A 27784-nucleotide genomic window follows, 5' to 3' on the forward strand; every position below is an offset into this window, starting at 1 on the left:
TGAGCCATCCCGCTGGTCTGTGAGTGAAGCCGTTCTGAATGATGAGTTGTTCCTATTCTATCTCTCTCTTCCCCCACGTTGTCCACCGCCATGGCAACGATTACTGCGAACTGAACTACTAAACTGGACTGAACTTTGAGTCATTTTGAAATTGGTCATTTACCCCTAGACAACGATAGAGCTTGATTGATGCTGTTATCTTAATTCTGTGCACATGTGTGTTTATCATCACTGAACTGTTGCATTTATTATCCTTTCGATTACTGTGTTGCTTGTTTCTGTAATAAAACTTTCTTAGTTCTAGTACTCCAGACTCCAACTGAGTGATCCATTTCTGCTGGTTTGGCAACCCAGTTACGGGGTACGTAACAGTGTGGATGCGTGGGACCCCCGGTGGTAGAGGCAGATTACATTCGGGGTGTTTAGGAAAGTCTTAGGCAGGCAATGGATGAAAAGAAAATGGAGGGCGAAGTAGGAGGGGAGGGTTAGATTGATCTTAGAGAGGGTTAAAATGTCAGCACAACATTATGGGCCAAAGGGCTTGTACTGTGATGTATGAGAGAAAGAATGAGTTTTACTTGTTACATATACATCAAAACATACAGTGAAATGTGCCATTTGTGTCAAATCAAATCAGTGAGGATTGTGCCGGGGGCAGCCCAGAGGTGTCACCAACATTATATGCCCAGCACTCACAAACCCTAACCTGTTCACCTTTGGAATGTGGGAGGAAACCAGGGCACAGGGAGGAAACCCATGCGTCACAAGGACAACTGCAGGAGTTGTATCCCAGTCAGTGATCACCGGTACTGCAAGGTGCTGGCCGTAACCGTTGTACCACTGTGCCAACCTCTCAGCAGTACTTGCTGTTTTATTACACTGCCGGCAACTGACCAGCAATCACTGCACAATGGCAGAAGGCGAGCACGAGATTCCCACGCAGAGGGGGTTTGCCCAGAGTGACGAGTGGCCTTGACAGGCTCCTACCTGCATTTTCGAAAGAAGGCGTCAGCCCACTGCAGTCTACAACCACAGCTTTCTGCTGCTCCTCAGCCGCTGCCTTACACAGGGAAGCCAAGGTGTCCTCTTGCAACAGGCCCTGAAGGCTGGCAGCACACAGAAACCTGACAAGAAAACAACTTTCGCTGTTACTACTAACGTAACTGCTCACACACGCTCAGTTTTCCACAATTCCTTTCAATCCTTGTTCTTACCAATGGTCGGATAAGTGGTCCAACCTGATGGAGTAAGGTTACTCACTCCTCGTACCTTCCTCTGCACCAGCAGCCACATAAAAGGGTCAATGTATGAGGCGCGTTTGACGGCTCTGGGTCTGTACTCACTGGAGTTTAAAAGAATGAGAGAGAATCTCATTGAAACCTATTGAAAGGTAGAGTGGATGTTGAGAGGATGCTTCCAACAGTGGGAGAGTCTTAAGATCAAGGGCCACAGCCTCAATAGAAGGACGTCCTTGTGGCTAAAGGGATCAGGGGGTATGGAGAGAAGGCAGGTACAGGGTTCTGAGTTGGATGATCAGCCATGATCATACTGAATGGCAGTGCATGCTCGAACGGCCGAATGGCCTACTCCTGCACCTATTTTCTGTTTCTATGTCCCTTTAGAACAGAGATGAGGAGGTATTTCTTTAGCCAGAGAGTGTTGAATCTGTGGAATTTGTTGCTGCAGACAGCTGTGGAGGCCAAATCATTGGGTATATTTAAAGCAGAAGTTGATAGGTTCTTGATTAGCAAGGGCATTAAAGGTTATAGGGAGAGGGCTGGAGAATGGGGTTGAAAGGGATAACAAGTCAGTCATGATCGAATTGTGAAGCAGATTCAATGGGCCGAACAGCCCAATTCTGCCCCCATGTTTTATGATCTCACCTGGACAGGTTGGGAGAATGGGCAAGTGGCAAGTGGGATACAGTGTAGGAAAGTGTGGGCTAATGCATTTTGGTAAACAGAATAAAGGTGTAATCTGTTTTCTAAATGGGGAAAGAATAAAGAAATTTGAGGTACAAAGGGACTTGGGAGTCTTTGTGCAGGATTCCCTAAAAGTTACTTGCAAGTTATTCAGCAGTAAGGAAGGCAAATGTTTTGTTGGCGTTTATTTCGAGAGGGCTATAATATAAAAACTGAGGCTTTATTAGACATTGGTCAGACTACGCTTGGAGTATTGTGAGCAGTTTTGGGCCCATATTTATTTATTTATGTGTTTGTTGACATACAGTGCGGAATAGGACTTTCTGGCCTTTCAAATGCCAACAGACACCAACAACAAACACCAAACACCAACACCAGCAGACACCAACAGAATCAACAAACTCATTCGTAAGGCCAGTGATATTGTGGGGATGGAACTGGACTCTCTCACGGTGGTGTCTGAAAAGAGGATGCTGTCCAAGTTGCATGCCATCTTGGACAATGTCTCCCATCCACTACATAATGTACTGGGTGAGCACAGGAGTACATTCAGCCAGAGACTCATTCCACCGAGATGCAACACAGAGCGTCATAGGAAGTCATTCCTGCCCGTGGCCATCAAACTTTGGAGGGTCAGACACCCTGAACCAATAGGCTGGTCCTGGACTTATTTCATAATTTACTGGCATAATTTACATATTACTATTTAACTACTGATGGTTCTATTACTATTTATTATTTATGGTGCAACTGTAACAAAAACCAATTTCCCCCGGGATCAATAAAGTATGACTATGACTAAACCACACTGCCCAGTAGACCCCTATTTAACCCTAGCCTAATCACAGGACAATTTACAATGCCTAATTAACCTACCAGTGTTTGGACTGTGGGAGGAAACGCACACCAGGGAGAACGTACAAACTCCATACAGGAACTTACAGGAATTGAGCCCAGGTCATTGGTACTGTAAAGCATTGTGCTAACCACTATGCTACCATGCTGCCCCAAGGAAGGATGTGCTGGCATTGGAGAGGGTCCAGAGGAGCTTCACAAAAATGATCCCAGGAATGAAAGGCTAAAACGTTCGAGGAGCGTTTTATATTTCTGGGTCTGTACTCAATGGAGTTCAGAAAGATAAGGGTTCACCGCTTCCCACATCCACCACTTCTGCTGGCAGCTCAATCCACACTTGCACCACCCTCTGAGTGAAGTTCACCCTCAGGTTCCCCTTAAATATTTCACCTTTCACCCTTAACTCATGACTAAAACCCGCCAGACACTGAAAGGCCTGAACAGAGAGGATGTCTCCATAAGTAGGGATGACCCTTTAGAACCGAGATGAGGAAGAATTTCTTCAGCCAGAGAGTATTGAATCTGTGGAACTTGTTAACACAGTGGAAGCCTTGTCACTGGGTGTCATTATTGAATGGCAGAGCAGTCTCCATGGGCCAGATGGGGGTAATAAGAACAAATTATGGTCTATAGGCTTACTTCACTTTTCAACTCTTGGTCTGTGGCCCTGCGAGATACACCATTCATTTCCAAGTCCTTTTAAATGCAGCACACTCCAGATCTCTGGTATTATGCTTTCCTGAAATTTCCTCTAATGCTTCAAATAATTATCTCTAATCCCTGTTAACGGAATCTGGCTGAAAAGGATGGATTTGTTCAAGCCACTGAAGGTAATACACCTCAAATTTCCCCTCGGCCTTCCGATTCCAAGGCCAGCCTCTCCTTCCTAATGTCCTCTCGGACTAATCCTCTACCAACGTCTTTGGCTCAGTTTTGTCCAATTCCATTCCTGTGAAATATTCAGAGCATTACAGCACAGAAACAGGCCCTTTGGCCCAGCTAGTCCGTGCCGAACTGTTATTCTGCCTAGTCCCATCAACCCACACTGGGACCATTGCCCTCCATACTCTCCCATCCATGTACTTACCCAAACTTCTCTTAAATGTTGCAATCGAACCCCTAAACACCACTTCTGCCAGCAGCTCGCTCCACACTTGCACCAATCTCCGAGTGAAAAAGTTCCCACTTCAGGTTACCCAGTCCTGATGAAGGGTCTCTGCCCGAAACGTCGACTGTTTACTCTTTCCATAGATGCTGCCTGGCTTGCTGAGTTCCTCCAGCATTTTGTGTGTGTTGCTTGGATTTCCAGCATCTGCAGATATTCTCTTGTTTGTGATTGGACCCCTTAAACATTTCACCTTTCATCCTTAACCCATGACCTCTAATTGCAGTCTCACCCAACTTCAGTGGAAAAAGCCTACTTGTATTTACCCTATCTATACCGTTCATAATAATGCATATCTTTATCAAATCTCCCCTCAGTCTCCTACACTCCAGAGAAAAAAGTCCTAACCTATTCAACCTTTCCCTGTAACTCAGGCAGGTCCTCAAGTCCTGGCAACATCTTTGTAAATTTTCTCTACACTCTTTTTCAATATCTTTCCTTCAGGTTGGTGACAAGAAACTGGAAATTTTTTCTACTTGAGCAACAAGTTTATTTATTTAGAGGTACATATTAGAAGAGGCTCTTGTGGCGCTTCAAACGCACCACCTAGCAAACACCGACAACCTTGATTTAACCCTAACCTCATTTTAGGACAATTTACAATGAGCAATTCACCTACCGTAGCATCGCAGAACTGGTTGTGGGGGTGGGGAGGTGTTAGCGCAGAGACAAGAGCACAAGAATACAGCTGTAGCAGAAGTTAAAAATCATCTGACATCCTGTTAAAGGAACACATTGAATACCAGGCATAACAGAGCTAGTTAACAGGTACAAAACTCAAATTACAACTCTGAGAAGGTCTTACCTTTCAGCAGCCAGTTTTACGTCATTGTCAGTACTTTTCACTTCAACTGGAGTATTACTCAAAGCCTAAACAAATAACGACTGGGTATTAGAGAGCAGAGTGACATGGGCGTCTTCACTGCTATTCTAAACGGTGCAAATTAAAATCACTAAAAGGAGGAAGGTTTGATTCCTAACTGTGTCAAGACGAAGGGCCTGTTCCAGCCATGGAGGACAGGATTCGTGCCATAATGCCCTTGTGTGAGGCATTGGAAGGTAAGAAAATCAGCCTCAATCATGTTTCAGGTTGGTGTTCAGTGGAGCCGTACGTTGTGGTCACTCGGTGAGGTGACAGGCGGTTGCAGAGACCAGGTCAAATCTATGGGTTTTCCATTTCAAAGTATAGTCTAACTTCAGATTCATTTTCTTACAGGCATTTACAGGAAAATAAAGGCATACAATAGAACATACAAAAAAAAAGCGTGTATAAACAAAAACTGACAAATAACCAATGTACAAAAGAAGACAAACTGTGCAAACAAATTTTTAAAATAATACTGAGAATATAAGTTGTAAAGTGAGTCTGTGGGTTAGGGCAGTAGTGAGTGAAGTTATCCGCAGTGATTTAGGAGCCCGATGGTTGGGAACCTAAGGCTTCTGGACTTTCTGATAGCAGTAATGCGAACAGAGCACGACCTGGATGTTTTTTGTTTGAATAGTACTTTTATAAGATTTGTACTTTTTAACAAACTCAAGTATTTTTTGCAGTATGTGGTGGTTCATCTCCATTCACTGGCAGAAAGCGGTATAGCAGCTAAACTAACGGTTTCTCATTTTTCACTGGCTAAGTATTAGCATATTACCCATGTGATGTAATTGTTTTAATTATGTAGCCTATACTAGTTTATTCCTATCTAAAGAGTTTCTTATCTTAGCTATAAAAGTGATGGATTCTTCAGAGACGCTATCTTTATTCCTTTTGTCTTTGCATCCATTCACTTCTCAGCACTGTTTCTCGGCTCTTTATTTAGTTTGCGTAGTATTTGTATGTTTATTTGTACTGTGAAATAAACTGAAATCTTAGAATTGAAACTGCTCATCATTCCTGATTCCTGGAAGAACCCCAAGGATCAGAAAATAAACAGAGATCCACCAGGTCCTTGATGATGGATGCTACTTTCTTGTAGCAGCACTCCTGTGGGTGTACAGGTTCCCCAGTGGGCAGAAGAGGAACAAAAGCCTAAAGGCACAAACCACCAGTCTCAAGGACAACTTCTATCCCACTGTTACAAACAGACCTAGTGTACAATATGATGCACTCTTCACCTCACAATCTACATCATCATCATAAGAGCTACGGCATACATGAAAGGTGAGGCTTTATAAGGCATTGGTCAGACCGCACTTGGGGTATTGTGAGCAGTTTTGGGCCGTCATTGAAGAGGGTCCACAGGAGGTTCATGAGAATGATTCTGGAAATGAAAGGGTTAATGTACAAGGAGTGTTTGACAGGTCTAGGCCTGTACTTGGTGGAGTTTGGAAGAACGAGGGGGGTGGGGGGATTTCATTGAAATCTATGAAATATTAAAAGGCCTGGGTAGAGTTGATGTGCAGAGGATGTTTGCTATAGCGGGGGGAGTCTAGTTACAGACTCAGAATAGAATGGAGATGAGGAGGTTTCTTAGCCAGAGGGAGGTGAATCTCTGGAATTCACTGCCACAGATAGCTGTGGAGGCCAAGTCAGTGGGTATATTTAAAGTGGAGGTTAATAGGTTCTTGATTATTCTGGGTATCAAAGATTACAGGGAGAAGGTAGGAGAATGGGGTTGAGAGAGATAATAAATCAGCCATTATGGAATGGTGGGGCAGTCTCGATGGGCTGAATGGCCTCATTCTGTTCCTATGTTTTATGGTCTTAATATAACCTTGTATTCTTATTGTCTACCAGCACTGCCCTTTCTCTGTAACTGTAAAACTTTACTCTGCGTCTCTTACTGTTTTATCTTGTACTATGTCAACAGACTGATGTAATACAATAATCTCCAAGGATGGCATGTAAAACAAAGATTTTCAATGCACCTCAGTACATGTGACAATAATAAACCAATTTATCTCTGAAAGAGAGCTGGAAGAAGGTTGAGACGATGACTCTATTAAAGGTTGGGACAGATTTTTGGTTGATGGGAGAATCAAAGGTTATGGGGAACAAGCAAAGTAGGAACAAGGCCAAGATTAGATCAGCCCCAACGTTACTGGATAGTGGAGCAGCCCTGGCAGGTTCCACACACTTTTCCTGCTCTAATTTATTATATTCTTGTGCACTTCTGATCGGGGTTGAGTTAGTTGGAACAGCAGTGAAGGTGCCCAAGGGATGAGGGCAGGATTCCCATCACAATCCAGACAATCCACAAGTTGACTCTGTGGTTAAGAAGGCATACGGTGTATTGGCCTTCATTAATCTTGGAATTGAATTTAGGAACCAAGAGGTAATGTTACAGCTATATAGGACCCTGGTCAGACCCCACTTGGAGTACTGGTCAGACTGCACGGAGTATTGAGAGTAGTTTTGGAGTGGCATTGGAAAAGGTCCAGAAGAGGTTCACAAGAATGGGAATGAAAGGGTTAATGTATGAGGAACATTTGGGGGCGGGGGAATATCATTGAAACATATCGAATATTAAAAGGCCTAGATAGAGTTGACGTGAAGATGTTTCCTATAGTGGAGGAGACTAGGACTAGAAGGCACAACTTCAGAATACAAGGACTTCCCTTTAAAACAGAAATGAGGAGGAATTTCTTTAGCCAGAGGGTGATATATCTGTGGAATTCATTGCCACAGAGGGTTGTGGAGGCCAAATCATTGAGTATATTTAAAGCAGACGGTAATAGCTTCTTGATTAGTAGGGGTGTTTAAGGTTACAGGGAGAAGGCAGGAGAATGGGGTTGAAAGAGATCATAAATCAGCTGTCATGGAATGACAGAGCAGAATCAATGGGCCAAATGGCCTGAATCTGCTCCTAAGTCTTATGACCTTATGCACATCGTTAACACCATCACCCCAATTTTCTATATCAGTACTCTAGGTCCTTTAACATCTGCCGGACGATGCTGAGGATGTTCTACGAGTCTGTGGTGGCCAGTGCGATCATGTTTGCTGTTGTGTGCTGGGGCAGCAGGCTGAGGGTAGCAGACACCAACAGAATCAACAAATTCATTCGTAAGGCCAGTGATGTTGTGGGGATGGAACTGAACTCTCTGACGGCGGTGTCTGAAAAGAGGATGCTGTCCAAGTTGCATGCCATCTTGGACAATGTCTCCCATCCACTACATAATGTACTGGGTGGGCACAGGAGTACATTCAGCCAGAGACTCATTCCTCCAAGATGCAGCACTGAGCGTCATAGCAAGTCATTCCTGCCTGTGGCCATCAAACTTTACAACTCCTCCCTTGGAGGGTCAGACACCCTGTGCCGATAGGCTGGTCCTGGACTTATTTTATAATTTATTGGCATAATTTACATATTACTATTTAACTATTTATGGTTCTATTACTATTTATTATTTATGGTGCAACTGTAATGAAAATCAATTTCCCCTGGGATCAATAAAGTACGACTATGACTATGACTATGACTACTCACAGCCCAGAGCAGAATTGAAAGCTGGTCCTGGAAGAGCTGCACCACCCTCTGGATGTAGAGCACAGCATTGCTGTACCAGCTGCTCAGGTACGGTTGGATGTTCAGCTCCACTGCATCAGCCTGAGGAACAGAAGGGTGAGGAGTGACTCCAGGCAGGTTTAATCTGGTTAGTAGTAAACCTTAGGGTGACTGGGTGCAGATATATGTCTCTACCAAAGAAGGTGCAAGGTGTTTGTTCCCTCCGCTAGCCTGCAGGTCACCCTTGGGCAAGGTGTAGCACCTGTTTAACCCCCCCCCACCCCCGATCAGGGTCATGTGAAGTCAAGGGAGTAGACGGTGGATGGCCATATGAGCAGCTGGTACATATCACAACTCCCGGCTATGCACCACTGACAATCTCTGAAGAGTATTGATAATGGCTGAGGTCACCCGTCTTGTAAAGACACTGCCTAGAAGAAGGCAATGGCAAACCACTCCTGCAGAAAAATTTGCCACGAACAATAATGGTCATGGAATGGTAATATGATAGGGCACATAATGATGATGATGTTCAGTAAACTCTAAAGAATGGGGCTTCATTATACACTCTGAACGTAGATGACACCAACTAGGATCAGGGCATGGTACCATAGGGGCTAGCGTAATACTTAATAGCACTTGCAATCAGGGCTCAGTTCTCTCTGCTGTCTGTAAGGAGTTTGTACATTCTCCCCATGATGGTGTAGGTCTCCTCCGGGTGCTCCAATTTCCTCCTACAGTCCAAAGACGTACTGGTTAGGGTTAGTGAGTTGCGGACACGCCACACTGGGCTGCCCTCAGCACAATCCTCGTACTGGGCTGGTTTGTGATGCAAATGACACATTTCACTGTATGCTTTGATGTACATGTGACAAGCAAAGTTAATCTTTTAAAAATTCTTCATCTATATAGGGTCTAATAGGTTTCAAGAAATATTTTAAAATAAGGGTAAAGGGCAATGGGGAGACGGAGAGGCTCAGGGAGAGAATTCCACCACTTCAGGTGCTGAATGGATATTTGCCAAAGGTAAAGCAATGGAATTTGGGATGGTGAAGAGGGAAAATCTGGAAGGAGGAATGAGGCTATGAAGAGATTGTAAAAGGGTGGAAAAATGACAACAAAACAACACCAAAACACTTCAATTGCACAAATAGCAGCTCATATTAATTTTCCTCGCCCTTCAAAAAAAGCAGCGGTGAAATTTCACGCACTCTCTGAAGGTCAATTTCAAAGTGATAAAGAGGAACAGCATGGGTGGAACAGTAGCATAGTGGTTAGCGTAACGCTTTTTACAGAGCTGGTGCTTGGGGTTCAATTCCACCGCTGTCTGTAAGGAGTCTGTACGTTCTCCCCGTGACCACGTGGGTTTCCTCCCACATTCCAAAGAGTTGCATGTTAGGGTTAGCGAGTTACAGACATGCTATGCCAGTGCTGGAACCATGGCAACACTTATGGGCTTCCCCAGAACATCCTCGGAATGCGTTGGTCGTTGATGAAACAAACGATTTCACGTATGTTTTAGTGTTTCGATGTACATGTGATAAATAAAGCTAATGTTTAAATCTTATCTTTAAAAACGTTTCCCAGATCTTTTGGGAGCAACAGTGGGTGGCAGGTTTAGGGTTGCAACTGTATGAGATGTTAAAACTGAGTGGATGCAACGATGGTCCTTAAAAACCTGGTGAGACCACTGTCCATACTTTGGATGGGCCAAGTTGCAAAAGATCTCACTACAGATTTACCAGGATAGTTGCCCTATACAGAGGAGTAGAAATCAGCAAAAGCTGAAGAAATGGGAACATTCCTTTTAGAACAACAGGACAGCAACAACATTTTGATGGAGGAGCTTAAAATTACTTAGAGATAGGATACAGCCAATGAGACCAGATTGTTTCTATGACTGAGAGGGCTTAACACGAGATTAACTGTAGGATAGCCAGGACAAGGTCAGGAGTGCTTCAGGGTTGAAAGGTTGAACATTCCAGCACCTAATAATAGAGACAAGGGCATGTCAATATTTAACACTGGTGGATGGATTCTGAAGGAGATAACAGAGCAGGTATGGCAAATAATTACCAACAAGGACCGCTTGGGGTTCTCAATGTAAACTGAAAAATCCCTTACCTCAGCATACAAGTAAGTCTGCAACCCTTGTGCATATTTATCCAACTCGATTCTGAAGGTATAGTCTTGTTAAGTAAATAAATGCTTACATCACAATAAGGTAACACAAACTGCAGTTTCCACTGGTATAGAATCTGGATTCCATTTTGCCCCTCCCTCCCAGTCCCCTTGCAGATGAGGCACAAATCCGGGGGCAGAGTACGGTCTCCCAAAACCACCCTGTAAGCTCAGGAGGCTGAAGAACAAGGAATCCAGCAGGAGAGGACAGTGGACAATGGAAGAATGTGTAGGAGAGGAAAACAGAGGAAAGACACGGACAATGAGAAGCGAAGGGGTGAGAAGGAAAGCAGAAAAAGAAATGGAAAACGAGAGAAGTGGGGATGAGGGAGAAATCACCTAAATTTGGAGAAATCGATGTTCATGACTTCAGGCTGGAGGCTACTCAGACAGAATATGAGACATTGCTCCTCCATTCTAAGTTTGGCCTCATCATGGCAGTAGAGGGGACCATGAACTTGCCCACCATTCACATAGGTTTAGGATAAGGGGTTTAGAGTTGATTAAAGGAGGGATTATTTCAATGTGAAAGTGGTTGGAATCTAGGATACACTTGGATCAGAAAACCATGGAAAGTTATGCCCCAAGTGATGGTAGGCAGGATTTGTAGAGATACAATTTACGGTCAGTATGGACATGGTGGCCTGAGCGATGCATTCTGTGCCTTTAGATTCTAACCTTGAAGTGGATGGGCTGCAGAGCAGAAGACCATGAACATATACTTCGTGGCCACCTCATTAAGTGCAGGAGGTACCTAATAAAGTGGTCACCGAGACTATAAGCCCCTGGATTAGATTCCAGCCAGTAATTCTCTCTTTGATAGCTGTTACTTGATACATAAAGCCCTGGAATATCTTGAATAAGTTTCCAGCCTGTAATTCAAACAGGAGGTACCTAATAAAGTGGCCACTGACTGTAGGTTAACTGGCTGCTTTAAGTTGCCACTTAGTGAACAGTAAAATCTGGGGTTGTGGGGGAGTTGATGGGGATGTGGGGAGTGTAAAATGAGATCAGTGTAAATGAATGCTTGATGGTCAGCATGGGCAGTGGGCTGTTTTGTGACTCCCTGAAAGAGATGTAAAAGGTGCTACAAAAATGTCCATTTGTCCTCCCCACTACTCTCCCTCCCAGCACTTATCTCTGCAAGTGGCCAAAGTGCTACACCTCCTCCCTTGCCTCCTTTCAGTGCCCCAAACAGTCCTTCCAGGTGAGGTAACACTTCACCTGCTCATCTACTGGCATCATCTATTGTGTCCGGTGTTCCCGATACGGCCTCCTCTACATTGGTCGTAAACTGGGGGGAGGGAGTCGCTTCATCGAGCATCTCTGCTCCATCTGCCAAAAGAGGAAGTTCCCAGTGGCCAAACATTTTAATTCCCATTCCCATTCCCTTTCTGACATGTCAGTCCATAGCCTCCTCTTGTGCTAAGATGAGGCCACTCTCAGGGTGGGAGAAGCAACACCTTATATTCCATCTGGGTAGCCTCCATCTTAATGGCATGAATATTGATTTCTCCTTTCAGTGAAAAAAATGTTTCCCTCTCCCTCCCCTCTTCCTCTATTCCCCACTCTGGCCTCTTCCCTTTTCTCACCTGCCTATCACCTTCCCCTCGGTCCCCTCCTCCTTCCCTTTCTCCTATGGTCCACTCCCCTCTCCTCTAAGATTCCTTCCTCTCCAGCGCTTCACCTTTCCTACCCACCTGGTTCCAGCTATCCTCCTCCCTACCCCTACATTCTCTTTTATTCTGGCATCTTCCCCCTTCTTAAAGTAGGGCCTTGCCCCGAAACGTCAACATATTTTCTTTTTCATAGATGCTGCCTGACTTGCTGAGCTCCTCCAGCATATTGTGTGTACTACTTTGAACTTCCAGCAACTGCAGACCTCCTCCTTTATAAAAATGAAATTGACCCCACCTTTTCTCCATTTTCCTTTCACCTCTACTGAAAGGCTGAGTGGTTAGCTCTGCCCGTTCACTGACATTGTGCAGCATATTCCTGCAGTCACCCCTTCATTCTGCTATCATCGAGGTGGTGGTACAGGAGCGTGAAGACACACATTCAACATTTCAGGATCAGCTTCTTCCCCTCTGCCATCAGATTTCTTAAAGGATAGTGACCCCCCATGAATATTATCTCAATATTTTTTCACTTTTTTGTACTACATATTTAACTTAATTTTATATATATATAGTGGATTCCAATTAATCGGGACACGTCATTTTGGTTCAATTAAGCGGCTGCCCCAATTAGCTGAAGTTTCATGGAAACAGTTAAAAAGGTATAAAGAAAGACTGAGTGACAAATTATGTATTTAAATGAAATACAGAGCAATTTAGAACACCATCAACACTACCGCAATACTATAAAACTGTATATTAGTTCCTAATACTTAAAGGTGGAGGAATTCATCCACATTGAGTTCTTTTAATTGTAGATGAACAAAATTCAGCGCAGATACCTTTTGAAGACAATGGACTACCTTCATACAATGCGCTTGATGACTGCATACTCCAAATCTTCATTTTCATTGTAACGTTCAAGACAAATGACGATACCTCCAAACTTTTTGTGGTATCTAACTTGTTGAAGTAGAGAAATTGTCACATTTCCACTCCCGGCCGTTCCTGACATCTCCAGCCCTGAATGCTTGAAACTGCAGTGAGCCAAAACAGTTCTGAATTGTCTTACTGCTTATTTTTAACCAACTATCAGTGACTAAAATCGCCACTTCTGTTTAAAACTGTTCACGCAAACCACAATGTAGTGTCTAACGGCCACACAGCTGCACTTGACTAATGCTAGTTAGAAACTTCTCGGCTATAGTCTGCTGCCCCAATTAAGTGGTGTAGTGTCCCAAATAAACAGAAGGAATCTGGCTATTTTCTCGATTTAGTTTTGTTCTTTTAAAGTTGTTCCAAATAAATGGCTGCCCCAAATTAACCGATGGCCCGATTAACTGGAATCCACTGTATACATTTCTCATTGTAATTTAGTCTTTTATTATGTATTGCATTGTACTGTTGCCGCAATATGACATATTTCACAATACATGCCGGTGATATTAAACTTGATTCCAATTCTGATTCTGACACTTACACACATACACAGAGACACCCAGCAGTATTTGTTCAGAATCACATTTAATATCACCAGCATATGTTGTGAAATTTGTTGTTTTGCAGCAGCACAATACATATTTTTAAAAAACTATACATTACAATAATATACATAAAAAATTAAATTAAGTAAGTAGTGCTAAAAGAGAGAAAAAAAATAATGAGGTGGTGTTCATGGGTTCATTGTCCGTTCAGAAATCTGATGGCAGAAGAAGTTATTCCTGAAACGTTGAGTGTGTGTGTCTTCAGTCTCCTTAATGGTAGCAACGAGAAGAGGGCACTCCTGGGTGATGGAGCCCTTAATGATGGATGCTGCCTTCTTGAGACATAGCTTTTTGGAAAGTGTCATAGTGGAGCTGGCTGAGTTTACAACTTTTATTGTGTAGGTGAGCGAACACATCTTCTCCCTCACCGTGCCAAAGCACAGAGCCCCGGCCCCTCGGCGCAAGTTTGCCTCTGTTCAGCTAACACATCCCAAACCAAGGACCTCTTGACCTTCAACAGCCATCGGATAAACCTGTCAGGAGTCTGTCCCGTTGAAGGATATAGTTCAAGACTCTTCTCGGTACTTCCCAGAAAGCAGAGAATGTAATCAGTGACCACAGCTTTGGACTCCACTTTGTCATCTTCCACCCCTGAAGGCTGGTCCTGATGAAGGAGACGGTAGTAACAAGCCACAGACTGCTCGGCAATGCTAAAAACAAATACACATTAGTTTTGCACAGACACTGAGACGTACAGGCTAGGTAGTCAGTAAGTTGCTATATTGGTGGTGGTAGCATGGTGACACTTGCAGGCTGCCCCCAGCTCATCCTTGGACCATGTTGCTCGTTGACGCAAACAACTGAATGTTTCGATGCGCACGTGACAAATAAAGCTCATTTTATAGAGTTGCATCACTAACATTATACACCTACCAGAGACCACTCACTATCGCCAAGAAAAGTACCAGGACTAAACTCTCTCCAACAACTGCAACACTTGTTCTGAAAATATTTTAGGGAGAGTTCGACATGACGAAAATCTCTGATCTTGTAATCTGTTCTGTGATTCCATGCATTTTCCCATAAGCATGGCGGCTAGCATAATGCTTTTCAGTGTCAGTGATCTAGATTCGATTCCCGCTGCTGACTGTAAGGAGTTTGTATGTTCTCCCCATGACCATGTGGGTTTCCTGTAAGTGTTCTGGTTCATTAGAACACAGAACAGAAGGGAGACTTCCGGTAGAGCTCATGGAGTGAAGTCGTGTTCTTGACTCGCTCCATTACCTCTGAGTTTTTCTTCTTATGATCAGCTATATTTTAATTAACCATTAAGGCATCGACTTTTACAATATTTTGAAATAAATTGGGCTCTTTGAAATCGGATGCTTTTAAGGTCTGCTACGTCTAAGAATGGAAAAAACAGGAAGGACGGCAAACCTCCGGTTAGACCGAAAGGTACCGATTTTCCTCCGACTGAACCACCGCTGACTTTGAAAGCTATATTGGAGCTAATTCAAAAGGAAATTTCAACCTCTGTTACCGAGCTGATTCGTGCGGAAATTTCAATTAATTTCCAGAAAATTGCCGATTCAATCGATAAGATACAAACATCTGTTACGGAACATCAGTCGGCTATATCTGATCTTCAAAAATCCACGCAACAAAATGAACTCAAGATGGAGAAAATCGAACAATTAATTAAATGAAGAAGAAACTTGACTTTCTGACCTTTAAAAACTCTGACTTAGAATCCAGAATGCGACGGCAGAATCTTCGAATGATTGGGGTGCGTGAAGCTGTTGAATCTGATAACCCTATGAAGTATATTTCTCAACTTTTAAAAGATACATTTCCTACTGTATTTCCTGACCAACCACCGTTATTAGATCGTGTTCACAGAGTTCCATCATACTCGTCTAAGTCAGATAAAGCTCGACATGTCATCTTACGCTTTCATTACTTTCAAGACAAGGAGAAACTGTTTCGTTTCGTTCGATCTAAAGGTTACATTGATTTTTTGGATCTTAAGTTCCGATTCGTGGAGGATTTCAGTAAACCAATTTGGGATCAACGGGTTCATTACAGATCTGTGATGTCGGAACTCTACAAGATGGATTTAAAACTAGCGCTGCTTTACCCTGCACGTCTAAGGATTCGTACGTTGGATGGAGCCCTCCGTTTTTTTGAATCGCCATCAGATGCCCAGAGTTACCTGGATCAATTTTCACCTTCAACATCTTAATCATAATTTTTAACTATCTCCGTTTGATCGGAGGTTGTGAATTTGTCTTAATTTTTTTTTGCCTTATATGGGCAGAAAAGTTTATTTTTGATTAATTAATATGGTTGCTAAACTTTCTTTCTATCTGCGTCATTCCTTTCTTTTTCCCAGGGGATTCTGGGTGGTTATTCCCTCACCGTCATTCTACTTATTTCCTTTGAGGCCTTAAATTTTGTAGTTTTTAAATCTACTTCTTTTTGTAGGTTTTCATAACTAGTTTATGTTAATAATTTCATTCCTTTTTTTGTTTACTCATAGGGTCTGGGGTTTGTTGCGGTTTTTTTTATATTTTCTGGCTTTTTCTTTGTTATATTAAGTGTTTGTTTTAATTGATTTACCTTTTTTTATTCTTTTACTGTTTTATAATTAACTGATCTTTTTTATATTTACACTTTTTTTAGGGAGCGTATACCGGAAGTCATGGGGGTAGTTTTAGTGCTTGCTTCTTTCTGGCTGGTCTGTGTTAGATTTAGCCTTGCGGTCATGGGGTGGGGGGTGGTGGGAGGGGCTTCACATTTTAGTTTCTTTCTTCTTGGGCTATGTACACTATTGAAGTATTGGTTGCGTTCTCCTTCCCGGTATCCCTTATTTGTTCTGTTCCCTTTCCAGGTTCATGGGTCGAGCCTATCGTCAATCCTCCTTGTTGTGGGTTGACTTTAGGGTTTATGGAGTCTATTATTAATTTTGTCTCCTGAAATACTAATGGTCTTAATCATCCTATTAAAAGGAAAAAAGTTTTTAAAGTGTTCCGGAGACTTAAAGCACAAATTTTATTTTTACAAGAGACCCATGTGCGGAGGGGGGACAGACTACGTTTTTTTAAATTCTGGAAGAGACAACAGTTTCATTCGAACTCCAACGCTAAGATTCGAGGCGTCTCTATTTTTATAGACTCCTCAGTTACTTTTATACAACATGATATTATTTCTGATCCGAATGGTAGATTTCTACTGGTTAGTGGTCTACTATTTAATAAAAAGGTAGTTTTGGTTAATGTTTATGCTCCTAATATGGACTGTCGGAATTTTATAAATCATTATTCAATCAGTTCCCAAATTTGAATGAGTTTTCATTGATCTGGGGCGGAGAGCTTAATACCTGTTTATCTCCAGCTTTGGACCGTTCGGCTCCTCTACGGACCTTACCTAATAAATCTGCAACTTTGATTAATTCATTCCTCTCTGATTCTGGGTCGACGGACATTTGGCGTTTTTTGCATCCTCAGGAAAAAGATTTTTCTTTTTTTTCCACATGTTCATCATTCCTATTCAAGAATTGATTATTTCTTTATTGACTCTCATCTTACTTCTTCAGTGATTAAATGTGATTATGACTCTATAACCATTTCGGATCATGCTCCACTTAAGCTTTCTATTAAAATTCAGGCCAATACACAAAATAATAGACAATAGTGTTTTAGTTCGCTGTTGCTTCAGGACTCGGACTTTGTTAACTTTATGAATGAACAGATTGATCTTTTTTTTACAATCAACTATACAGAGGATATTTCTGTGAACATTCTTTGGGACACTTTTAAAGCTTATATTCGTGGTCAGATTATCTCGTATTCTGCTGCTTTGAGGAAGAAGCTGAAGCAGGAGGAGTTGGTAATTGTGGACAAGATTAAGGAAATTGATAAGAAATATGTTACAGCTCCCACTGAGGAGTTATATAAACAAAGAACTGAACTTCAAATGGAACACAGTTTATTACTTTCGTCCTCGATTGTAAACCAATTAAAGAAAACAAAAAGTGAATTTTATGTACACAGTGACAAAATTGGCAAACTGCTGGCTAACCAATTGAAATCTAATTATGCTAAATCTCAAATTAATCAGACTTATAATCAAAATGACCGACTGATATTTGATCATGCGGGGATTAATCAAACCTTCTGTGATTTTTATTCTTCCTTATATCAATCAGAGTCTCCTCGAGACTCTAAATATATGAATGATTTTTTAGATAACCTAGACTTCCCTGAGATTTCACAGGATATGTCTTCTATGTTAGATACTCCTATTACCACTGATGAGATTAAGAATGTTATTTCCTCTATGAATTTGGGGAAAGCTCCTGGCCCTGATGGGTTTACCGTAGAATTTTATAAATGTTTTGCACCTTCATTAATCCCTTGGTTCTGTAGGGTTTTTGAGGCTTCATTAAAACTTGGTAAACTTCCCGAATCTTTCAATAGAGCGTCAATCTCTCTAATATTAAAGAAGGATAAAGATCCTGCTCAATGTGCATCTTATAGACCAATATCTTTATTAAATGTTGATTCTAAAGTTTTTTCTAAGTTATTAGCAAACAGATTAGAAAAAGTACTTCCTTTTATTATTTCGGAAGACCAAACGGGTTTTATTAAAGGTCGTTACTCTTTTTATAACATTCGCACACTGTTAAATATTGTTTATACCCCCTCACAAAATGTTCTTGAGTGTGTTATCTCTTTAGATGCTGAGAAAGCTTTTGATAGAGTAGAATGGCCTTACTTATTTAAGGTGCTTGAAATGTTTAATTTTAGCTCAAAATTTATAACCTGCATCAAACTGTTATATCATTCTCCTGTGGCCTCGGTCCGTACTAACTCTCTAAGCTCACCTTTTTTCCCTCTTTTTCGAGGTACTCGACAAGGTTGTCCTCTTAGTCCTTTATTATTTGATATTGCATTAGAACCTCTTGCAATTGCCATTCGAGAATCTCCAAATATTACTGGGATAACTCGGGGCTTAAAGTCCCATAAAATACCACTTTATGCTGATGACTTACTTTTATATATTTCTAATCCTCAAAAATCCATCCCTGCTGTTTTAGAGTTATTAGCACAATTTAGTCTCTTTTCAGGTTATAAATTAAATCTTAGTAAGAGTGAACTTTTCCCGATTAATAAAAAACTTCCCTTATATCATAACTTTCCATTTAGATTGATTAATAATTATTTTTCATATCTTGGGATTAAAATCACTTGTAAATACAAAGATTTATTTAAGATTAACTTTTTACCCTTAATTGACCATATTATTCAACTTTCATCTAAATGGTTTCCTTTATATTTAACTTTGATTGGTCGTATTAATGCAGTTAAGATGTTTTTTTTGCCAAAATTTCTATATATATTTCAGGCATTACCAATCTTCGCTCCAAAATCTTTTTTTGATAAAGTTGACTCAAAAGTTTCTTCGCAAACAACAGGAATTCTGCAGATGCTGGAAATTCAAGCAACACACATCAAAGTTGCTGGTGAACGCAGCAGGCCAAGCAGCATCTATAGGAAGAGGCGCAGTCGACGTTTCAGGCCGAGACCCTTCGTCAGGACGAAGTCAGGACAAGTCCTGACGAAGGGTCTCGGCCTGAAACGTCGACTGCGCCTCTTCCTATAGATGCTGCTTGGCCTGCTGCGTTCACCAGCAACTTTGATGTGTGTTGCTCAAAAGTTTCTTCATTTATTTGGCAAAATAAAAACCCGAGACTGGGTAAAATACATTTACAGAAAGCTAAGAGAGATGGAGGTTTAGCATTACCTAACTTTAGATTCTATTATTGGGCAATTCAACATATGAAATTTTGGTTACTTGACCAGGATACACTATCCATTCCTAAATGGGTACCGTTGGGATTACAATCTGTTCAGGGCTATACACTTGGCTCTATTTTAGGTTCCTCTCTTCCTTTTGATTTGAAACACCTCAAACAGGTATCTAACCCGATAGTTAAATATACCTTACGCATTTGGTTTCAATTCAGAAAATTTTTTGATCTTAACCAATTTGGGCTAGCGATTCCTATTTTAGGTAACATATTTTTTCCTCCCTCTTTCACAGATCGTGCTTTTCAAATTTGGAAGACTAAGGGTATTTCACGGTTTTTGGATTTATTTTTAGATAGTTCCCTTATGTCTTTTGAACAATTATCTAATAAATATAATTTATCAAGAATACATTTTTTTAGATATCTACAAGTTAGAAATTTCCTAAGTACTATACTTTCTTCTTTTCCAATGCTTCCTCCTACATATATTTTAGATACTATAATTAACCTTAATCCATGTCAGAAAGGTGCATTGGCTATGATTTATAATATTATTATGAAACTTAGGAAAGCTCCATTTGATAAGATTAGGGTAGATTGGGAACAGGAATTGGGGTCTATCATTTCCGTGGATGACTGGGGGCAGATTTTACAATTAGTCAATACTTCCTCTATCTGTGCTAAACATTCCCTAATTCAATTTAAAGTTGTTCATAGAGCACATATGTCCAAAGATAAATTAGCTCACTTTTATTCTCATATTAATCCTTTTTGTGATAGATGTCCGGGGCAGATAGCCTCATTAACTCATATGTTTTGGTCTTGTCCTACTCTGGAAACTTTTTGGAGAGACATTTTTAATATTATCTCCAAGGTATTGAATATAGATATCTCTCCTCACCCTATTACTGCTATCTTTGGACTACCTAAAATTTCCAGTAATCTTTCTCCTTCAGCCCGTAGAATGATTGCATTTCTTACTTTAATGGCGAAAAGATGTATCTTACAACATTGGAAAGAGCTTAATGCTCCAACTACCTTTTTTTGGTTTTCTCAGACGATATTATGCTTGAATTTGGAGAAAATTAGAAGCAATCTTTATGATTCCTCACTTAAATTTGAACAGACCTGGAGATCTTTTATTCAATATTTTCATTTAATGTAATTTTTTTTCTCCTCTTTTTTTGCTCCATATTTATATACCCTTCTTGTTTTTTTTACTGTTTTTAATGGAGGTCGGGATTGAGGATGTGATTTTAAGTTTTTTAACTCTGCTTGGTTCCAAGTTAGCCCATTGCTTTGCTTTGCTTTTAGTTAGTTGCACGGTGGTTTTTTTGGGGGTTTTTTATCCTTTCTCTATTGATACATATATAAAAAAATTAGTATACTATTATGTTACCTTAGTATGTTGTGTTTAAATTACATTGTTTGTATCATTTATTTTGTATTAATATCTCCTGTAATTTTATTATATTCTAACAGTGTATTAGTGCCTATATGGCTTACTTTTTTGTATACTTATTCAATAAAAAGATTTAAAAAGAAAGAACACAGAACAGAAACAGGCCCTTCGGCCCACAATGTTGTGCCGAACCAATTAAATAAGTAATTAATTGTCCAGCTAAACTAATTGCTTCTGCCCATACAATCTTCCATTTTCCTCACATTCATGTACCTATTTAAACGTCTCTTAAAAGTCGCTAATGTATCTGCCTCTACCAGCACCCTAGGAAGTGCATTCCAGGCATCCACCACTTTCTGTGCAAAATACTTGGCCCTCACGTCCTCTCTTTTGAAACTGCCCCCTTTTACCTTAAATGGTACCCTCTGGTATTAGGCATTTCAACCCTTGGAAAAAGATACTGTCTGTCTACTCTGTCTATGCCTCTCATAATCTTGTAAACCTCTAGCAGATCGCCTCTCAGCCTCTGTCACTCCAGAGAAAATAACCCAAACTTGTCCAGCCCTCTAATCCAGGCAGCATCCTAGCAAGTATCTGCACCTTCTTCAAAGCCTCAACATCCTTCCTACTATGGGGTTTCCCTAACTGTATGCAATACTGCAGATACACTGATCTGAACCAGATCGTTACTTTTCACCCTGCATCACCAGATAGATTATTATGGCCTGTATCACACTGCTGTTGTTGAGAGATCGATGAAGTCAAATTAATATCTGAATTTTCATAATTTTTAACAATGACTACTTTTAAAAACAAAATTTGCTGAGTGTCATTTATAAGGTGCTCTGGGAACGTGCTGTGGTTATGGAAATCTCCTTATAATTATAACTCTTTGAGTATTTCTTACCTCAAATCCACTGCTACGATAGAGCCCATCCCAGCAAAAAATGCTCCTTTACTGAGCCGTTTTACAAGAAAAGTTCGAAGTTCTGTTTCAGCCAGGACAGGCAGGTTGGACGCCAGTAAAGAGAGGCTGCAGAAAACAGAAAGGCCCAGAACAAAGGTGTCACACAAATTATAACCTTCAACAGACAAGCTTCTATAGATCTGTACAGGAGAGTATATTGGATCATAAAGACCATATAGGAGCAGAATTAGGCCATTTGGCCCATCGAGTCTGCTCTGCCATTTCATCATGGCTGATCCAATTTTCTTCTCAGCCCCAACCTCCTGCCTTCTCCCCGTATCCCCTGACCAAACAAGAATCTATCATCCTCTGCCTTAAATATACATAAAGACCTGGCCCCCACAGCTGCCTGTGGCAAAGAATTCCACATTCACCACTCTCTGGCTAAAGAAATTCCTCCTCACCTCCATTCAAAAAGGACGCCCCTCTATTCTGAGGCTGTGCCCTCTGGTCTTAGACTCTCCCACCACAGGAAACATCCTCTCCACATGGCCTTTCACCATTCAATAGGTTTCAATAAGGTCACCCCTCATTCTTCCAAATTCCAGTGAATACAGGCCCAGAGCCATCACTCTCCATATAACAAGCCATTCAATCCTAGAATCATTTTCACAAACCTCCTTTGAACTCCCTCCAGTTTCAGCACATCCTTTCTAAGATAAGGGGCCCAAACCTGCTCACAATACTCCAAGTGAGGCCTCACCAGTGCTTTACAAAGTTTCAACACTACATCCTTGCTTTTATATTCTAGTCCTCATCAAATGAATGCTAACATTGCATTCCCCTTCCTCACCACAGACTCAATCTGCAAATTAACCTTTAGGAAATCCTGCCCAAGCAGTCACAAGTCCCTTTGTTCCTCAGTTTTTTGTATTTTCTCTCCATTTAGAAAATAGTTAACCCTTTCATTTCTCCAACCAAATTGCATGACCATACAATTCCCAACACTGTATTCCATCTGCCATTTCTTTGGCCATTCTCCCAATCTGTCTAGGTCCTTCTGCAGCCTCTCTACTTCCCCAAACTACATGCCCCTTCACCTACCTTCATATCATCTGCAAACTTTGCAACAGAGCCATCACTTGCATCATCCAAATCATTGACATATAATGTAAAAAGAATTGATCTCAACATAGACCTCAGTGGAACATCACTAGTCACCGGGAGCCAGCCAGAAAAGGCTCCATTTATTCCCACTTTCCCTCCTGCCGATCAGCCACTGCTTTATCCATGCTAGAATCTTTCCTGTAATACTATGGGCTTGTAACTTGTTAAGTGACCTCATGTGTGGCATCTTGACAAAGGCCTTCTGAAAATCCAAGTACACAACATCAACCGATTCTCCTTTGTCTATCCTGCTTGTTATTTCTTCAAAGAATTACACCAGATTTGTCAGGCAAGATTTTCTCTTGAGGAAACCATTCTGACTGTGGCCTATTTTATCATGTGCCTCCATGTACCCGGACCTCATCCTTAATAATCGACTCCAACATCTTCCCAACCACTCAGGTCAGACTAACTGGTCTATAATTTCCTTTCTTCTGCCTCTCTCCCTTCTTGAAGAGTGGAGTGACATTTGCAATTTTCCAGTCTTCCGGAACCATTCTAGAATCTAGTGATTCTTGAAAGATCATTACTGATGCCTCTACGATCTCTTCAGCCACCTCTTTCAGAACTCTGGGGTGTACACCAACTGGTCCAGGTGACTTATCTACCTTCAAGCCTTTCAGTTTCCCAAGAAGCTTCTCTCTAGTAATGGTAACTTCAAACACTCCATGCTCCCTGACACCTGGAACTTCCATCATACTGCTAGCATCTTCCACAGCGAAGGCTGATGCAAAATACTCATTCAGTTCACTGGTGTTTAGTTATCCCCTATTACTACCTCTCCTACATCATTTTCCAATATCCACTCTCGCTTCTCTTTTACACTTTATGTAAAGACAGGCTTTTGGTACTTGAAGCTTTCCTAACAGTCTACCAATGAAGATAATTATTTTAACCCTTTACTATGTTTATATACTTGCATCTAACCCTCAAATACAGAACATTAAGAACTTTCTCCTGCAGTGTATCACATGAACCTTATACATATACAAAATGCATACATAAGAGACAGGCCACCAACTTCCATTACCTGAGATCCTCCTGTGACAATGCTTCCTTGGGGAAAGTGTCTGATGATCCAGTTCTTCTGTGACCCACATCTCCATGGTCTCCCAGTTGCCGAGATCTGTAAGGTGATTTTTAGTTATTACTCTGCTCCTGTAACCACTGTAACACACACAAAATGATGGATGACCTCAGCAGGTCAGGCAGCATCTATGGAGAGGAATAAGTCGCCAAGGTTTTGGGCCAAGGCCCTTTGTCAGGTCTGGAAAGCAAAGGGGCAGAAGCCAGAATAAAAAAAAGCAGGAGGAGGGGCAGGAGTACAAGCTAGCAGGTGATAGGTGAAACTGAGTGAGGGGGAAGCTGGGTAGGTGGACAAAGTGAGAAGCTGGGAGTTAATAGGTGGAGGAGGTAAAGAATCTGATAGGAGAGGAGAGACCAAGGGAGAAAGGGGGGGAACATGGGGGAAAGGGAAGGAAGAGGGGCACCAGAGGGAGGTGATGGAAAGTGAGAAGTAAGGGGTGAGAGGCAAACCAAAATGGGGAATGGAAAAAGAGAGATGGGGGAGGGCGAGAAACCACTGGAAGTTAGAGAAATTGATGGTCATGCTATCAGGCTGGAGGCTCCCACCGTGTTGTGTGTCAGTCTACAGCTGTGACTCAGAGGGTACTACTTCACCTCCGAGTCAGAAGGTCAAGCATTTAAGCACCACTCCTTTCCCACACCACCGATTTGTGAGTAAGCAATCCAAGCTGGCACTCACTGCAGTGCTGAGAGAGAAAACTGCTTCAAATGAGACATTAAAATAAGGCTCAAAGTGCAGAGGAATTCCCTGTGGTAAAGGCAATGAACAATTAGGGGGTGTTTCCTCACACAGGCAAGGCAGATGGGCACCATAACTGTTGTCAAAGTGCACAAAATCACTCAAATTTTGTCCATGAACACTACTTCACTATTTTGTTCTCTTTGTCCTCTATTTATGGTAATTTTTGTGGCTTTCATGTATTGTACTAAACTGTTGTCACAAAACAACAAATTTCACAACATATGTGGAAGAACACAGGGATCTTGAGGTCCATGTCTATCGATCACACAAAGTTGCCACACGTTGATAGGATGGTTAAGAAGGCGTACAGTGTGTTAGTCTTCTTTTAGTAGGGGAATTGAGTCAAAGAGCTGCAAAGTAATTTTGCAGCTGTATAAAACTCTGGTTATACCACACTTGGAGTATTGTGTTCAGTTCTGATTGGGTGTGGAAGCTATAGAGAGAGCCCAGTGAAGATTTACCAGGATGCTGTCTAGATTAGAAGCATGTCTTATGAGGAAAGGTTGAGAGAGCTCGGGCTTTTCTCTTCAAAGTTCGGAGTAAGTTTATTTTCAAAGTACATACATGTCACCATATACCACCCCGAGATTCACTTTCTTGTGGACATTCATGGTAGGTACAAAGAAACAATAGAATCAAATGAAAATCTACACACAAAGACGGACAAACAACCAAGGTGCGAAAGAAAGCAAACTGTGCAAATACAAACAAAAAAAGCAAGCAAATAGATAATATCGAGAACATGAGTTGTAGAGCCTTGAAAGTGAGTCCATAGATTGTGGAATCAGTTCAGAGTTTGAGGTGAGTAAAGTTATCTAAGCCAGTTCAGGAGCCTGATGGTTGAGGGGTAATAACTGTCCCTGAACCTGGGGGTGTGGAACCCAAGGCTCCTGTACCTCCTTCCCAATGGCAGCAGTGAGAAGAGAGCATGGCCTGGGTGGTGGGGATCCTTGATGATAGATGCTGCTTTCTTGTGACAACACTCCTTCTAAGAGTGCCCAATGGCAGCTGGGCTACACTGGGCTGTATCCATCACTTTTCGTAGGGTTTTCTGTTCATGTTTCCATACCAGGCTGTGATGCACCCAGCCACTGTGCATCTATAATAATTGTCAAAGGTTTCGATTACATGCTGAATCTGTAAGAAAGTAGAGGCACTGCCAGGCATTTTTCATAATTACACTTAAGTGTTGGACCCAGCTCAGACACTCTAAAATAATGCCAAGGAATTTAAAGTTACTGACCCTCTCTACCGCTGATCCCCTGGTGAGGACTGGCTTATGACCCTCCAGTCTCCCCCTTCTGTCGTCAATAATCAGCTCTTTGGTTTTGCTGACGTTAAGTGAGGTTGTTGTTGTGGTGTCATTCAACCAGATTTTCAAACTCCCTCCAACTTTCTATGGACTCATTACCACTGTTGACTTGGCCAACAACTGCAGTGTCGTCAGCAAACTTAAATACGGCACTGGAGCTGTACTTAGCCTCACAGTCATAAGTATAAAGCTGGAGAGCAGGGGGCTAAGCACACAGCCTTGTGGTGCACCTGTGCTGGTGGTGATTGTGCATCATATGTTGTCCCCAATCTGAACAGACTTGGATCTGCAAATGAGGAAATCAAGGATTCAATTATACAAGGAGCTATTGAGACTCAGGTCTTGGAGCTTATTGATTAGTTTTGAGGGGGATGAGAGGTGACTTGCTAGAGGTGAATAAGATGATAAGAGGCATAGATAGAATGGACAGCCAGAGATATTTTTTCCAGGGTAGAAATAGCTAACATGAGGAAGCATAATTTTTATTTTTTTTTAGATTATGAGGACACACAGTCCTCTTTTATTGTCATTTAGTAATGCATGCGATATTCCTCACAACTCCAATATTGGAGAAAAATATAAGGGGGATGATATCAAAAGTATGTTCTTTACACAGAGCATATTGGATGTCTTTAACGCACTGCCTGGTGTACTGGTAGATACAGATACACTAGGGATATCATTTAAGAAACTCTTAGCTAAGTACCTGCACGAAAGAAAATTTAAGGGCTTTGTAGGAGGGATTGGTTAGATTGATCTAGGAGTGGTTAAAAGGTCGGCACAACATTGCTCTACTGTTCTGTGTGAGGTTGTATCTGTGGAGAGGCTGATGACATGGATATTAAGGAAAATGGAGGTTAGGTGGGAAGGGTTAGATTGACTGTGGAGTAGGTTTATACAAGTTAGCACAATATCGTGGGCCGAAAAGGCCATACGGTGTTATGTTCTATGAATGGCGGCTGTCTTCACCTCTGCCTCCGGTACAGGCTGTAGTAAGCGTTAGTCTGCTGCAGCTCCTTCGGCCGCTCCTCTTCCACCGGCTCCGAGTCCACCTCCTTCTCATCGCCGTCCAGCGAGTCCTGCAGTGAGCTCTGACTGATCATCGCGGGCTGCTCCCCTCCGTCACGCCAGCGCCGAGCCCGGCGTCGCCACCAACTCCAGCTCCTGGCCCGGGCCTTGTCAGCCCGTCCGATCCGCGACCTGATTCCAACGCCAGCCGCGCACCCCTCACTGATCCCGGGGGAATTGTTCGGCTTCTCTCCGCACAGCGAGCGTCAGCCGTCCGTCCTCGAATACACTCCGGCTGCGGCGGGTGTCCCTGTAAAGTTTCCCCTTCCCACATACAGTACTGTATATTATAGAAACCTTGAATGGTGCTGCACTCGAAATTTTAAACTGCTTTAATGTGTTTACTTGCGAATTCGCTGTACAACACGAACATTTACGTTCTGTTAACCAACTCCCAATCTATGCTTGTGTTTTAACCCCCTATGTTCTCCTGTGGGACATTACTCCTGTTTGTCCCTTTATTGAAAGCCTTTTAAAATCAAAAATAAATCTCATTTACAAACCTAGATACATTCTAAAAGGACACTATAGATTAGAGAAATATTCGCAATTCCAAGTTAACTCTGCTCAATCATATTATTGTCATCCTATGTCTTGACGTCACAATATCTATCGAGGTTCTG

General features: G+C 41.8%; 1 protein-coding gene across 1 annotated transcript in view; it reads right to left on the minus strand.

The window, feature by feature from the left end:
- The window catches only part of c22h17orf75 (chromosome 22 C17orf75 homolog), a 39679-nt gene extending 12151 nt beyond the window's left edge, over positions 1-27528 (minus strand). Inside the window, exons 1-8 of the mRNA XM_063030654.1 lie at positions 27063-27528; positions 23984-24079; positions 21787-21912; positions 14229-14375; positions 10509-10566; positions 8367-8486; positions 4748-4812; positions 988-1124 (exon numbers count right to left, since the gene is read on the minus strand). Coding sequence (XP_062886724.1) covers positions 988-1124; positions 4748-4812; positions 8367-8486; positions 10509-10566; positions 14229-14375; positions 21787-21912; positions 23984-24079; positions 27063-27196 — 883 coding nt within the window. The 5' untranslated portion in view covers positions 27197-27528. The remainder of the gene's footprint in view (positions 1-987; positions 1125-4747; positions 4813-8366; positions 8487-10508; positions 10567-14228; positions 14376-21786; positions 21913-23983; positions 24080-27062) is intronic.
- Positions 27529-27784: the final 256 nt, after the last annotated feature.

This window comes from Mobula hypostoma, chromosome 22 (genome assembly GCF_963921235.1).
Source record: "Mobula hypostoma chromosome 22, sMobHyp1.1, whole genome shotgun sequence".
NCBI classification, from domain to species: domain Eukaryota; kingdom Metazoa; phylum Chordata; class Chondrichthyes; order Myliobatiformes; family Myliobatidae; genus Mobula; species Mobula hypostoma.